The following is a 15,008-nucleotide window of genomic DNA, read 5'->3' on the forward strand; positions in this document are numbered from 1 at the left end:
GCTGCGTGTGTGTGTGTGTGTGTGTGTGTGTGTGTGTGTGTGTGTGTGTGTGTGTGTTGGGGGGTGGGGGGAGACCCCCGAGACTGGGCTGCCTGCTGCAGTGTCCTTGAAACGGGATGTGGATGTCAAATGGGCCCCCGGGCCGTGCGGGGAGGGTGACCGTGTGGCAACTGGTGGGTTGGTCCACAGGGCCTGTTTGGTACGGTCCAAGCGCCATGGGCGGAGGAGTGATCACAGAGATGCTGGGGAGGTGAGCGCGCAGCAGGCGGGGGTGCTGGCTGGAGGCCATGCATCCCATATTTGGGGTTCCCGGTGGAGGGCGTCGGGTGCCCGGAAAAGCTGTCACCCCGGCTCTCCCAGTTGTTGCGGCTGCTCCTTAATCTGAAGACGGGGCGACCGGCACGGCTTCCTGGAACAAGGAGAAGCGTGGAGGCCACCGGAAACTTTGCTCATAGGCCTCAGGTCTGGAGCGGCATGTCTGAATGGAATTTTTTTATCCCTCTCCGTGACCACTCTGCTCTCTTAAGCTGTAATTTCCAGCCAGCCCAGGGAGCTCAAATAAGAGACTGGTCTTTTGAGTCGGATGGAGGCCTTGACATGTATGCTTGTGGCATGTGTGTACTTGCACAAGGACACATTTCCCTACCCTGAGGTATTGCTGCCTTTAACTTATGTCTAACATAAAATCCTGTCTGCTGGCAGGTGTTAAAGGTGTATCTCTCCCTTATACCAGCTTTGGCGTCAAGTTTTTGAGAAACAGCCTAAGCTGTAGGGAAAGACGCCCATTTTATCATTGCCACGCCTGACAGATCTCCTGACCCATCCACACCCAGAATGGGTGACATTATTGCTGGGATAAGCTGGGGTGGACAGCAAAGTCAACCTGACTTTGGAGTTCAAACAAAGGAGCTGTACCTACAGGTGAGAGGCAGGAGCCACAGGTCTGCAGCCACAGGATGTTCAGTGCTCTTCTTAACCACCCAAGACAGCCCCCTCCTCTGGCACAACAGGAAACGGGCCTGCTAAGGGCAGTGACCTCATCAAGGTCACCCGAGGAGTTAGAGGGAGAGCCAGGGCGGGACCCAGGTCTCCGCCTCCCTCCACTGGGAACTTGACTGAGGCTCCTCCTGGAAGTCAGCTGAGGGGGAGGTGCTGAGACAAAGGCATTGGGGATGCTGCTTGGATCCTGGGTCCTGCGCTGAGTGGGGACCAGAGTTGGGTAGTTAGGAGAGAGGCCTGGGAATCTGCCACGGTCCCTCATGGCTACAAGTGGCAGTGACTATAGAGGTGTCAAACCGTGGGACTCATGCTCACTCCCGTGGAGCACCCTGGAGCCTCCTTCTGACCACTGAGCTTGGGGAGCTCTGCACCTCAACATGTGCATTTCACCAGTTTTCTTCAGTGGTGTTGTGTATCCTTGATGTTCTTCCCATTTCACAGTGGGGGATTTAAGGCATAGATGAGTTCACTGCCCTCTCCCTGCACACGGTGCCCTCTGTAGCTCAAGACAGCGGGTCACTGAGGTGGGGACCCGAATGACCTTGTAAGCCTCCAGCGTCCACAGCCACCAACGTCTGTGTGGCCGCCAGGGGCCATGCTGGGTTGAGGTTTGGACTGCCCTCAGTGGGGCCTATTTTATCAGGCACGCAGTATCTAGTGTGGCCCCAGAGCCCTCCACTCTCGTGGTGGCCTGATTCACACTCTATCCACCAGGCTCCTGTAGGCATCTGACTGTGTGACTTCTGAATCAATTGATCCTCAAGTCCCTCCTCCGAGACTGGCATTCTGAAATTCCCTCCCCGCCCTCCTCTGGCGTCAGAACCTTGCTGGAGGTGGGTCTTGAGGCCAGAGCTTCCACCAGATCATATTATTGGTCAAGGAGAGTCTTGAAAACAGGCTGGCTTTCTTGCACCTCATGGAGGAGTTCTCAGGCTGCTTTCTATGGGCGGAGTATGTGGATTCCTGCCAGGGGGTCACCTCGGCCTTCGTGATGGGCTGTGTGACTCTGCCATCCGTGATGGTGGTTCTCAGGAAGCTTCCTGGGCCTCCTGAGCACATAGTGGGCACTTGTTCTGATGGCCTAGTCAGTTTTCCTGGCCCCTACTCGAGCAGATCCTGGGAGACTCCATGTGCTCTCCTGGGACTCAGGACTTTTTAGAGACCAGCTTTTCCTACCTACCACTTACCCTGGGACTCCAAGGTACGTCCTCCACTTGCAGGACTCCAAGCCCTGTTCCTCCTGCGGGTACTGGGCCCTACCTGCAACCTGATGAGGACCCAGTGCAGACAGCCCCCACCCCGCCGCACCTGCCAGCGTGGGCAGCCATGGTGATTCAGCCCTCCAGCCCTAGGTGGCCTCTGGAGCTCTGGAGACAGCGCTGGCATCCCACACTAATCCTCATCCATCTACTTGCCCTCTGGCCTGGATGTAGAGGGAAGATGGGGATGGTGCCAGGGAAGGTTTGTGGGATTGCTCAGGATACAAAAGTGATCGTGAAGGGGTATCATTTCTCCCCCCGTTGCCTATGAGACACATCAGTAATTCAGCCTCATAAATATATCCTGGGTTGAAACAGGCCAAGCATCTGGCTTCCCAGCCTGGAGTCCCATCTTCCAGACTGCATCTGCATAGTGTCGGATGATGTGGTGCGGTGAAAAGGGTGTCGTGGCATTAGACTGAAGTTAAGTATAAAACATAGATTTCCCTTTTACTCTTCTAGTGCTTTTAGGAGGAAAAGGATGCACATGTGTGCTTGTGAAAGGTTCCGTTCATCAGAATACCAGACATCTGTTAATTCTGCAGCTAGAGCCTGGGTCTTTTTTTTTTTTTTTTTAATTATTTATTTTATTTATTTTTGGCTGTGTTGGGTCTTTGTTGCTGCACGCAGGCTTTCTCTAATTATGTCGATGGGCTTCTCATTGTGGCGGCTTCTCTTGTTGCGGAGCTTGGGCTCTAGGCATGCAGGCTTCAGTAGTTGTGCATGGGCTCGGTAGCTGTGGCTCGCGGGCTCTAGAGCGCAGGCTCAGTAGTTGTAGAGCCTGGGTCTTTTGACCTCCAAGTAACTTTTACTTTTAACTTTTACATGCCTCTCATCTTGCCTGCTTCCTCCACTTGGGTTAGCCATTAAGAGCTCGAAGGAGGGTAAAGGATCACGTAGTGCTCTGTTCCTTTAGGAAAGGAAGCTGGGTCCAGCAAGGTCAGAACTGGGCCTCTAAAGAAAAACTAGACGTCCTTTCCTTCAGGGTTGACAGATGGTGAGCAAATGCCGGTGGATTTTCTCTGGGAGGGATCCCCATGATCCTAAGGAATCCCCCTAAGCAGGTGAGCAACAGGTGTGATTTGTCCAATGGCTGAACCCAGAGTCCTCGAGTGGTTGGCTCAGGAAGGCAGAGGAGAGTATGCTTAGCAGTTAAAAAGCTACCAAGTTCTTTTTCCTGGGAGCCCATGTATTCCAGCGGCAAAAGCAAGCATTTAAAAAATGCCCATTTCCGTATTGCTCGGGGGTGAGAGAGATGAGAGTTAGAAAATTATGAAAACCATCTCATGCACCTTTTGATCTGGTGTTATACAAGCATCCAGTAAGAGCCTCACTCCCTGGGGAATCTTCATTTCATAATCCCTGTCCCCTCTGCCTTGGATGTTCCTTGGAGTTCTCCCCCTAAGAAAATGCCCAGCACTTCATTTGGTTTGATAATTTGGGATTGTCGTGAGGGAATAAACTGGGAAAGTGGGTGGGTATGCAGGACTTTCACATCTGGCCGTGCTGCGCTGTCCTCCCACATTCCTCCTGTTTTCTGGAGAAAAGACTGATTTGTCTCCATGTGTGTCTGCAGTCAGGGGTTCCTGCCTGATAGAATTAGCCACTGGAGTCAGCGCTGAACATGCCTGAGGAGGCCCTGGAGGAGATGCTGGATAGAGAGGCATCCATACAGCTCCGTGTCCAGGAAGCAGTCATGGCTAGACAGCAGGCACCTGCTTATTGATTTGAGGCCCTTTAGAATCAAATCTGATCATGGGAACTCAATCATTTCTTCAGAAAATGTTTGAGTCCTTTATTATGTGCAGAGTATTGTGCTAGGATGGGGTGACAGCTATAAACCTGGTAGAAATAGTCCCTATTCTCATGGAGTATAAATAATTATTTGCTGTCTTATGATAAGTGCAAAACAGAGAATGCTATGAGAGCTATAGGGGCCAGTGGTCAGATCTTGGGTGGGAAATCACTAGCCTAAGAGTTGCTTAAAGCCAGGCTGTAAGGAATTCCCTTGTGGTCCAGTGGTTAGGACTTGGCACTTTCACTGCCGAGGGCCTGAGTTCGATCCCTGGTTGGGGAACTAAGATCCCACAAGCTGTGCAGCACGGCCAAAAAAGAAAAAAAGAAAAAAAATCAGGCTCTAAATGTACAAATGGAAATATTATACTTAGAAACTTCGTAAGGGAGAGTCGAATAGATAGTTACCAAAATGTAACTTTGCTTTCTTTTTCTTTTATTATAAATTTATTTTTATTTATATTATTTACTTTTGGCTGCATTAGGTCTTCGTTGCTGCACTCGGGCTTTCTTTAGTTGCAGCGAGCAGGGGCTACTCTTCGTTGCGGTGCGCGGCCTTCTCATTTCAGTGGCTTCTCTTGTTGCAGAGCACAGGCTCTAGGCACGTGGGCTTCAGTAGTTATGGCACACGGGCTCAGTAGTTGTGGCTCACGGGTTCTAGAGTGCAGGCTCAGTAGTTGTGGTACACGGGCTTAGTTGCTCCGCAGCATGTGGGATCTTCCCATACCAGGGCTTGAACCTGTATCCCCTGCACTGGCAGGCAGATTCTTAACCACTGCGCCACCAGGGAAGTCCCTTGCTTTCTCCTTTTTTTAATGGGTTGTTGTCGCTGAGCATCCCAAGACACCTTCTGGGTGCCATATCAGCTATCAATTGTGTGTGTAGCTATATGTGTGTGTGTATGTATATATGTCTGTCTATACCTAACAATACACATAGACACACTAACGTGCACGTGTGTGTGTGTGTATGCTTTCATCTGATCTTTCAGAAACCTGAGCGATGATGTCACGATAGGAAGTATTATTCCTGAGCTCCCGGGGCAGCTCCCTCCCCCTCGCAGCTCCTCCCCTGGACATCCTGCTGCCTTGTGTACAGTGGACAGAAGGCAGAGATTTTATTCCCCATTTAGAAACAGGGACTGACTGGAGGCCCAGAGGAGATGAATGACTCTCAAGGTCTTAGAAAATCTGGAATGGGATCCATAGGGCCATTCTTGCTCCCCCCACTTCTTTCCTTTAGGAGAAAAACCCATCTTTGTTGATTTGAACAATTTAACTTAGAACCTGTATTTTAATTCTCTCCCCCACAAATCAATACATATGAGTTAATTTTTTATTATGAAATATTCGGGGTGCGTAAAAAATATTGAAATTAACATAACAAACACTTGTGTATCCACTCCTCAGCTTGCGAGGTAACAGACACAATTACAATTACATTACAGACACGACTAAAACCCCTTCTATGCCCGTCTTCAAGTCACATTCATTTCTCCTCCCAGAGATGACCTCTGTCCTGAGTTTGGTGTTTTATCATTTCCTGCATGTTTTAATATTTTTATTACATATCATGTATCTATGAACAGTATGTAGTGTTACTTTATATGGCTTTAACCTTTTGTAAATGGTGTTATCCTGTTTGTATCCTTCTGCAACTTGCTTTTTTTTAAGCTCAACGTTGTATATTTGACATTCTTCCATGTTGATCTGTATACCTCTGTTTCATCAATTTAAACTGCCGTATGCCCTTACATTGTGTGAATACACCAAACTAATTTATCTGTTCTTTTGGTAAGCCTTTGAGTTTCTGATTTTTCAAATTACAGACAGTGCCCCCATGATCCTTCTGTACACACGTAAGTTGCTCTAGGCTGTGTTTCTAGGGCTGAAATCGCTCAGTGGAGGAGTGAGTGCATCTTCCCACTTTTAAGATTTTGCCAAATTTCCTCCGTGGTCATGTCAGCTCCCAGTCCAGTCAGAAGTTTGTACAGGTTCATATGGTTCCACAGCCAACCCTTGGTTACAGTAAAACCTTAAAATTTTTTAATAGGTAATTTTGAAAAAAACTGTTTCTTCCCAGCCATTTCCACTCACATACAACATTTGAGCTTGGCTTAAAATTAGCCATTTCCTAGTTTACCTTATGAAGGGGAGCCCTTGCTGCCCAGTGTTACTGAGTGAGGTTGACAGCTCACTGTGAGCAGTGCCCACCCCATTGGCTGTTAGCACAGTGCCCAATTGGTGGCGGGGTAGGGCGTACAGAGAGAGGCTCGTGAAGGCTCTCTGTGTCCCCTTGTGCTCTAGCATGAATTCGTTAAACTTTTCTGGGAATTAAAACAAACAAGTGTGCCTTTGCCTGCACACACTCTCTTCCTGGGTGGATCTGACTGGGGCAGGGCTGGCTTATCTGTCCCCTAAACGTTTCTCTATTACAGAAAGCTCATGCCGGCAGCCTCTCTCAGACTATCTTCCGTAAAAGGAGAGGGTGGCTGTGCGCCACCTGCCCCCCGCCCCCCCACCAAGGCACACTGCAGTGTGAGGTCTGCAGCCCAGCCCTTTGCAAATGCGGTCCCTGGGGAGGCAGAAAATGTCAGATCACGTTCATCTGATTGCATGCTTGGTTACAGGCTCTCAGACGCCGAGGCCTTGAGGGGGCCTTGGAGGGAAGGGGGGACTGAATGCCTACTAGGGGCCTCTCTTTCTTAAAATGGGTCTTATTTAATCATCAATAGTAACAATACTAATCGAAGCCAACATATATAATGCCTGTCACATTTGCTGCACCAAAGGCATTACATCCTCACAGGTCCCCCGTGAGGTGCGTACCCTTATGATCGCCACTTTTGGATGAGGACTCTGAGGCTCAGATATAAACAGAAGAGCCAGCATTCAGACGCATTAAGTCTTCTGGCAGAGCCCCTGCTTTTTTTTTTTTTTAATTGAGATATAAGTCACATACCATAAAACTTAGCATTTAAAAAAATTTTTTTAATAAATTCATTTATTTTACCTTTGGCTGCATTGGGTCTTCGTTGCTGCACACGGGCTTTCTCTAGTTGTGGTGAGTGGAGGCTACTCTTCGTTCTGGCGCGTGGGCTTCTCATTGCGGTGGCTTCTCTTGTTGCGGAGCACGGGCTCTAGGCGCGTGGGCTTCAGTAGTTGTGGCATGCGGGCTCAGTAGTTGTGGCTAGCAGGCTCTAGAGCGCAGGCTCAGTAGCTGTGGCGCACGGGCTTAGTTGCTCTGTGGCATGTGGGATCTTCCCGGACCAGGGCTCGAACCCTTGTGCCCTGCATTGGCAGGCGGATTCTTAACCACTGCGCCACCAGGGTAGCCCAACTTACCATTTTAAAGAGTGCAAGTCTGTGGTGTCTAGTATGTTAACAAGGTTGTACAAACGTCACCACCATCTATTTCCAGAACGTTTTCATCACCCCCAAAAGAAACCCCATACCCATTAAGCAGTCACTCCCCATTGTTCCCTCCACCCTGATATCTACTTTCTTTTTTTAATGGATTTGCTTCTTCTGGACGTTTCATATGAATGGAATTATATAATGTGTGACCTTTGTGTCTGGTTTCTTTCACTTAGCATGTTTTCAAGGTTCATTCATACTATAGCATGTTTGAGTACTTCAGTTCTTTTTATTACTGAATAATATTGAGTTGTTTCTGTATACCACATTTTGTTTATGCATTTGTTAGTTGAGGGACATTTGGGTTGTTTCCACTTTGCGGCTGTTATGATAATGCTGATGTGAATGGTTTTCCCTGTATGGACATACGTTTTCATTTCTCTTGGGTATGTGTGTAGGAGTGGAATTGCTGGGAGAGCCCCTGCTTCTGTCCACCTGAGGAAGGCATCATCTCCATTTAGAAATGAGGACACTGAGGTCCCCACGTAGTGAAGTGACTTGCTGACCACACAGCTCATGAGTGATAGGGACAGAAACACTACCAGGTCCCCTGACTCAGAAACCCATGTTCTTTCCACCATAACACATCCAACTCTGATTTTGCTGTTGAGGGAAACAGATTCAAGGAAGGAAAGAGGCGGGGCCCGGGCAGAGCTGGGCACGAGACCCTCCATACTCCCCCGATTCCCATTCCCCATCCTCCCCTTCCTCCCCATCCTCCCCTTCCTCCCCATCCTCCCCTTCCTCCCCATCCTCCCCTTCCTCCCCATCCTCCCCATCCTCCCCTTCCTCCCCTTCCTCCCCATCTTCTCCATCCTCCCCATCCTCCCCATCCTCCCCAGCACCAGCACACTGGTTTGTGCCTGCCATCCCCACCCCTCCACCCCTCCACCCCCAAGCTGCTCAGTGTTGACCAGCTCCCTCCACTTGGGCAGGAAATTGACCCAATAAAGTCTTTTACAGTGAATGTTAGGGATTTTCTCTGGTTTTCAAATTTTTCTCTGTACCCTTTTCATTTGTCCCCTTCCCTCCATCCTGTTTGCAATTAAAAGAGGACACTTGGGGAGGTCAGTGCTTTCCCTGAAAGACCTCCCCATGCTCCCTATAAGGCATTATTATTCTAGCTTTCTCTCCCAGCTTCTGCCTGGCCCTACTGTAAGCAGCTGATTTCCTTGATTGATTGACACGTGGGGTTTGCCTTCAGCCTTGTTATTCAGTCTGATCTCATTTCTCTAATGTCCCCTGGTGCCTTCCGGGACCCTCTCTGGGTGGGTGGGGTGAGTTGAGTTGGAGACCCGCAGGCCATCCTTGTAACAAAGACACCAAGTCACATTTGCAAAGTTCTTTTCCACTCTCAAAATACTTTTACATGCTTGATTTAGTGAAGTCCTTCTGGCAAGCTTGGGTGTAGGTGTTTCTTTCTGCATCTTACTTGTGGGGCAGGCAAGCTTCAGGAAGTGGAAGTGATCTGATCTTTGGTGGCCAGAGAACAGAGGGCTGGGATGGAGACACAGGTCTGTCTGACACTAGTAGGCAGCTCTCACTGTCATGCAGATCCAGGACTTCGGTCCAGGGCTTCAGGCTTCTAAAGCAGTGCATTGCAGTGGGCTCCCAGCAGAAATCATCGCCCAAGGCTCCCATGATGGGGATGTGATTGGAGTGCTAGAGCCCTGCTGTCCACAACAGTAGCCACCAGCCACATGTGGCTCTTGAGCAGTTGAAATGCGGCAAGTCTGGTTTGAGATGTGCTGTTGAACATAAAATACAGGATTTTGAAGACTCTGTATGACAAAGATATATAAAATCGCTCGTTGATCATTTAAAAAATATTACATGTGGGAATAATATGTTGGATATATTGGGTTAAATGTTATTAAAATTAATTTCACCTGTTTTTAAAAATCTGGCTACTAGAAAATGTTAAATTACATATGTGGCTTGCATTGTATTCCTACTGGAAGCACTCTGCTAGACAGGAAATTTTATGCTTCAGAAGTTCAGGCAGAGGCACTCTGCATTTAAGGCAGTGGGTTCCTGCGGTCCTTGGGCCTCAATTTCCTCATCTGTAAAGCCAGGAGCCTGGAATCCTTTATCTCTCAAGGATCCCTCTAGCTTGAGCAGTGTTGTTAGGTGGACATCAAGCTCTCTGGGGCTCAGTTTCCTTATCTGTCAGATGGGGTAAATGATCCCTACCTCACTATCTGCCCATTTATCAAATCAGAGAATGGATATGGAAACACTTGGAAAGCGTACTGAACTGTACAAATGTCAGATGTTATCATCGTTGTTCACCCGGAACACACCTGTAGGCACCTGCCGAGGCATGGTGGGGGAGTGTAGCTTCCTGGATAACAGAGGGTAAGCGGACAGAGCCCTGAGCCGGGGCAGGGATCCTGGGTACCATTCTGCTTTGCCACCATGGGATTTTGAAAAGCCTGCGTTCTGAGGAATCCATGGTGTCATGGAGCTCCTATGCCCACCATATGAAGACGAGAGGGCAGTTTTCATTGTTGCTTTTTTACTGATGGAAAAACACAGAGATGGAAGTGACTTGCCTAAGGTTATAGAAGGAATCTGTATAGCTGGAGGAGGCCTGAAGCCCTTCACTTTCCAGCCCAGTCTGCTCCCATCACTGCAGTATTTGCGAGCCATGGCTCTGGGGTCTGGTTGTCTCATAGTGAAAGCAGAGCTGTCCGTACTTCGGACCCTCTCTTCCCTCTCGTCTGGAGGCACCTGGCACATTGGGAACTGTGAGTCTGGTGCCTGGCCCTGCCCAAGCCATTGACCGTGAGGCCCAGAACGAAGCCTGTTGTTCTTGCCCCGCCACATTCCAGGGCTGTTCTGTTCCCCTTGAGGGACTGGGTACCTCCTTTATTTTTAGCTAGTTCAGTGTGACAGCTTTGTTCTTGTCTGGGCAAGGGCCTGGTCTCTCACCAGTGGAAAGTGCCTCTTAGCTTGAACCAAGGTCACCAGGAGGACCTTGGGCATGACCTCACGGCCTTCTGTGGTCCTCCTAGCAAGAGGAGTCTGGGGAAGTAGGGAGGGAGCACCGGGGCTGGGGTCTGACGCCAGAGCCACCCTGGGTGCTGGATGCTCGGGCCTTTCGCTTGGCTTCACGCCCCGGGTTCCTCCCATGTAAAACAGGGCTGATAGTGCCCACCCTGCAAGTGTGCAGCTTGGATCAGGGCAGGCGGAAGTGCCCAGCAGGGGACCCATCCTTGCTGACCGTTACATCACAGTTCCCAGAACCTCAGTTTCCTCATCAAGAATGGGGATCCCGTTTTCCTCCTGATTTGCTCTGATTAAACAGAAGTGTTGTATGTGTGAACAGTCCATGGTGCTTCATAGGTGCTGCGTCCGTGCTCACTGAAATGGAACTCACAGTTCAGAGGCGTCAATTAAATGATAGATAAGGCACCGAGAGCTGTGTCTGAATTTTGGAAAAGGACTGGAGAAGGGAACCTCCCCTCATAGTGTGTGAACAGGCCGAAGGGACCCTGATGCGCTGGGGATGTTCGCACGCACAGCTTTCACTGAGAAGCCTCTAACGTGGGATTTATTTTCCCAAACACATTTCCTCTTTCAGATATTCCACAGTCTCTGGGAGCCTTGAAGAGTGGCGACTCCTGATTATCTGTAGAGCGTTTATATGTCCCCTTGGGCCTTGAGGTGCAGATGTTGTGAGGCGAAGCAGGCGTCTGAGAGCGCCTGGAACTCTCCTTCACTCAGGGAGGGGCTGTTGGCTCCACGCAGGTCGCCCTGAGGCTGAAGTGAGGGGCTGGTGCTGGAGAAGGGCTGGGTCATTCAGGGAACAGGAGTCTCCGGCCTTATCTGAGCCAGCAGACCCTTCCGAGAAGACCTCCCGGGCCAAGCATCTCCAGAGGCCTTCCTGCCCCTCCAGGAGAGCAGCCACTCAGCCCAGCTGAGAAGCCACCTGAGGGGGTGGGGACACAAGGAAGTTGGAAGCGTGGCCCCTGCACCCCTGGCACTCGCGGTCTAGCTGGAGGCGTGCACCATGCACGTGTTGCTGCGGCGCGGGCAGATCGCTCCTACGTAGCACGAGGGCCGAGGGGATGCCGAGGAGAGCGGCAGCTGGTGCTGGGCGGGCGGATCATGGTACCCCCTTCGGAGGAGGTGGGTGTGGAGTGGAGTGCAGAGAGGCAGTTACAGGCCAAGCCAGCCGAGTAATAGAGGGGGATCTGTGAGGAAGGACCGTCGGGGGCTGCAGAGGGCAGGAGGGTGCCGGGAGCAGATGATCCTGGTAGGGAACCCACAGGGTCCAAAATGTCTCTCCTTGTGGCCAGTGCCCTCTCTGCTCAGGTACCAGCTGCCAAAAGCAGGATAGAAATGTAGGTTCCTTGCGGCCGACACCCTTGGCAGTGAGGTGGGGCTGGGCAGGCAGGAAGAGGGTTGGACCTGCAGGAGGAGGGCTTGGGATGGGACCCACCACGGCGGAGGGTCCCATCAGGCCAGGACCTTTGGGCTTGCTATGGCCTTTGAACTTCCTTCCCAGGATTGTGTGAAAGGGGAAATGAGCAGTTCAGATCCCTGGTAGCTGCTGGAGGGTGAATGAGGCTTCCAGAATAATCAGGCCGGAGCAGCGTGCTTTCTGCAAGGCAAGGGAGCCATGCTGCTCCTGCAGTGGATGGAGCTGTGGCATTAATGCCACCATGTTCCCACGTCTCGCTGCTCTCGGAGGCGCTGGGCCTGGGTTCGCCCTGGCCTGAGCAAGAAAGGTACTGAGGAGGGACCACAGAACCAGGAACTTGGTGTCTACTCCGGTTTTCTTGCTGACCAGCGGTCACCTTGGCCAGTCGAATAACCTCTCTAGCCTCTAATTTTTCCTTAGGGCATTGAATGTGATGGCACCTGCCCTGCTTCTCTGGACAGGATAGTTTAAGGACCAGCGTGTGAAAGTGCTATGCAAAGTAGAGAGGCCTTCCTAGGTCAGAGTCAGGTGAACACACCCACATTACAGATGGAAAGACTGAGGTGCCTGCAGGATGGCAAAGCTGGAGTCTGGCGCAGGTGTTTGTACTACCCAGTCCATGTCCCATCATTGAGCCAGGTAGGGTCCTGAGAAAATCTAAGTATGGCTGGTAGTGTGAGTCTTAGAGGCAGTTCCCCGAGGAAATAGAGGAGGAGTTAAGGTTTCAAGGGAGAAACTGCTTATAATGTGATTCCATTTTTTGTAAAACGAAATACAAAAAGACCCAAGCCCTGTATGTATGAATGTTTGTTTAGGTAGGAAAACTGTCCTAGAACATAAAGCTCTTTTAGCAGGGATTTCTCTGGGGAGATGGAGGGAAGAACTCAGACTTTTTACTTTTGTGCATTTATGTATTGTTTGAATTTTTTTAATAATGAGTGTATATAACTTATTGTTACTATAATGTACTGTTAGTTTTTTTTTTTAAGTAATAAAACAATCCAAATGTTTCAGAGGACTTTTGTGAGAATCTTTTATTTGCTATGGTTTCAGGCAAATGACCACCTACCTTTAGTTTTCTTTTCTACAAAATGGGTCAGTAATATTTGGTAATCAATGCATTTCTCTAGGTATTTAGGTAAAAGGAATTAGGGGTATGTGATTATGAGTTAGACAAGGGCGTGAGGGAGATGGATTCCCTTTCTGTCATTTCGTTGGAAGGGTGGGAAGAATTCTTGGTACATAATTAAAATTCTCCGAATAGCTCTCTGAGGTGAAAGTATAATTATCCTCATTTAAAAGTGAGGAAATCAGGACTCAGAGAGGTTAAGTAACTTGTCCAAAGTCACACAGCAAATAAATGGCAGGTCCTAGATTTGAACTCAGTTGTCTTCATCCATAGCCCTATGTTCTTCCCGCCATGTAAGAAAAGATAGAAATCTGTAAGAAGAAGCCCCAAATGAGGGGTTAGAAGACCTGGAATGTAGATCTAGCTGCCACTGATAAACCATGTGACTTTGTGTGAGTCATGGGGCTCAGTTTCCTCGACTACCGCCTACTTTGCTGGGTTTCTGTGCCGGGAGAAGGGGAGCTAACACATTAGGCACCACTTCATGCCAGACCCCCGGCATCCATGAGCTCATTGCTTCTCTTTGTATGCTGTCCAGGTGGGATAATGTGTGTGAAAATTGTGTGTGTAAATAGCAGAGCCCTCTGCACACGTGAGCTCTTATTAAAATAATATTAACCCCCCTGGACCCATTCGTTCCTGAGTCAGTCTCCTTAAGAAAGAGAAGTGAATCTGATGTTGAAATGTCTGACCTACCCTTAAGCAAGAGTCCTTCTTAACGCTTCGCTGCCAGCTCCCCAATTTCCTTTGCAAGTAAAGTGTCTCACTTGGAACGTTCACTTCGTAGGCCTGTGCCGCTCAGCTTCAGTCACACCTGTTGCTCTGCCTCGTTCTTGATCCTCACGGAAGAATGGACGAGAGAGGGAGTGAAAATTTTCCATGGCTGTTCCCCCTCCCACAGGGGGTCAGAGTGCCTGGGTCACCAGTGGTTACGGAGCCTCCTGCCATGACCAGCCTGTCCACTTGGGCATGTACAGTCTTGAATTGTTTTTTTCATACGTGTCTGTTGGGACCAGGAGGTGGGGCTGGGGTCGGGCACAGAAATGTTTGAGTTTAGACCAGTGCGGGGTCGCTGGGCTCTTCCACTGGCCGGACAGCTCTGGGCCAGCGGGGCTTGGTGAGGTTGTGTTCTCTTCTGACATCTCCTCCTGCCTCTGCTGTGTTCCTGCTTCTGGAGCCGATGAGAGCTTCCAGGCCCTCTTGGTCCACAGGAAGGACAGCCCAGGTATTTGCACAGTAGTAGGGCACCAGTGCCTGCCCTGTGCAGCCTCCTCGGCTCCCACCCTCGGGAGAAGGGCTCTTCCCCTGGTGGTGGGTGGTGGTGGTGGTGGTGGTGGTGGTGGTGGTGGCGGCGGCGGCGGTGGTGGCGGTGGCGGTGGCGGTGGTGGCGGTGGCGGTGGCGGTGAAAGATGCCCTGGGGGCTGGACAGGGGCGTCGTCAGTCTGAGCCGAGAGTCTGTAGGACCCAGCTCGCCATGTGGTGTCTGGGACCCTGGGACCTCCCCCATTTCCTTCCCAGTCTGACCGAGTCCTGAATACTTGTGTCAGACACCATGTGTGAAAGGGAGCCCAGGAGGTTCCTATCACAGACTCCTGGAAGCCTCTGTCTCTGTCTGTGACAGACATCCTATGAGAGATGTTCCAAAGGCTTGCAGCTTGAAGCCCACCAGAAGAGGTGCTGTGCCCTCCTGTCACCAAAATGTAGCGCTGGGGGTTGGAGGCACAGGTGGGATTCTTTGGGCACCAGCGTTTGGCCAGAGCAGCAGAGTTTGAGGCAGCGTCCTAAGAGAAGAGCAAGAATTGTGGAAATGTGAAAGGGAGGGAGAGAGAGGGGAGAGGAAAAGATCTGGAGTTGCTATGGAGAGGGGACGGAAAGAGAAATGCTGAAAGGACCACAGACTTTGGCCAAACCTCCCAAAGCCAGAAGTTGTCCTTCTCCGGCCCTGCATCCCTCCTCCATCTCTCCCCTCCTGGGCTTCCGGG

At 50.3% G+C, this 15,008-nt stretch overlaps 1 protein-coding gene across 6 annotated transcripts in view; it reads left to right on the top strand.

Annotated features, from left to right (window-relative positions):
• HK1 (hexokinase 1) overlaps window positions 1-15,008 on the top strand; it is an 83,664-nt gene that overhangs the window by 13,162 nt on the left and 55,494 nt on the right. Inside the window, exon 2 of one of the 6 annotated variants that reach the window (XM_033407586.2) lies at window positions 3,175-3,322. The exons of 3 other annotated variants lie outside the window; for them this stretch is intronic. In XM_033407586.2, the coding sequence (XP_033263477.1) occupies window positions 3,296-3,322 (27 nt within the window). In that variant the 5' untranslated portion in view covers window positions 3,175-3,295. Of the gene's footprint in view, window positions 1-3,174; window positions 3,323-13,810; window positions 13,994-15,008 lie in introns of those variants that run through there. 2 more of the 6 variants (XM_033407585.2, XM_033407584.2) reach the window with 2 other exon arrangements.

This window comes from Orcinus orca, chromosome 14 (genome assembly GCF_937001465.1).
Source record: "Orcinus orca chromosome 14, mOrcOrc1.1, whole genome shotgun sequence".
In the NCBI taxonomy this organism is placed as follows: Eukaryota; Metazoa; Chordata; class Mammalia; order Artiodactyla; family Delphinidae; genus Orcinus; species Orcinus orca.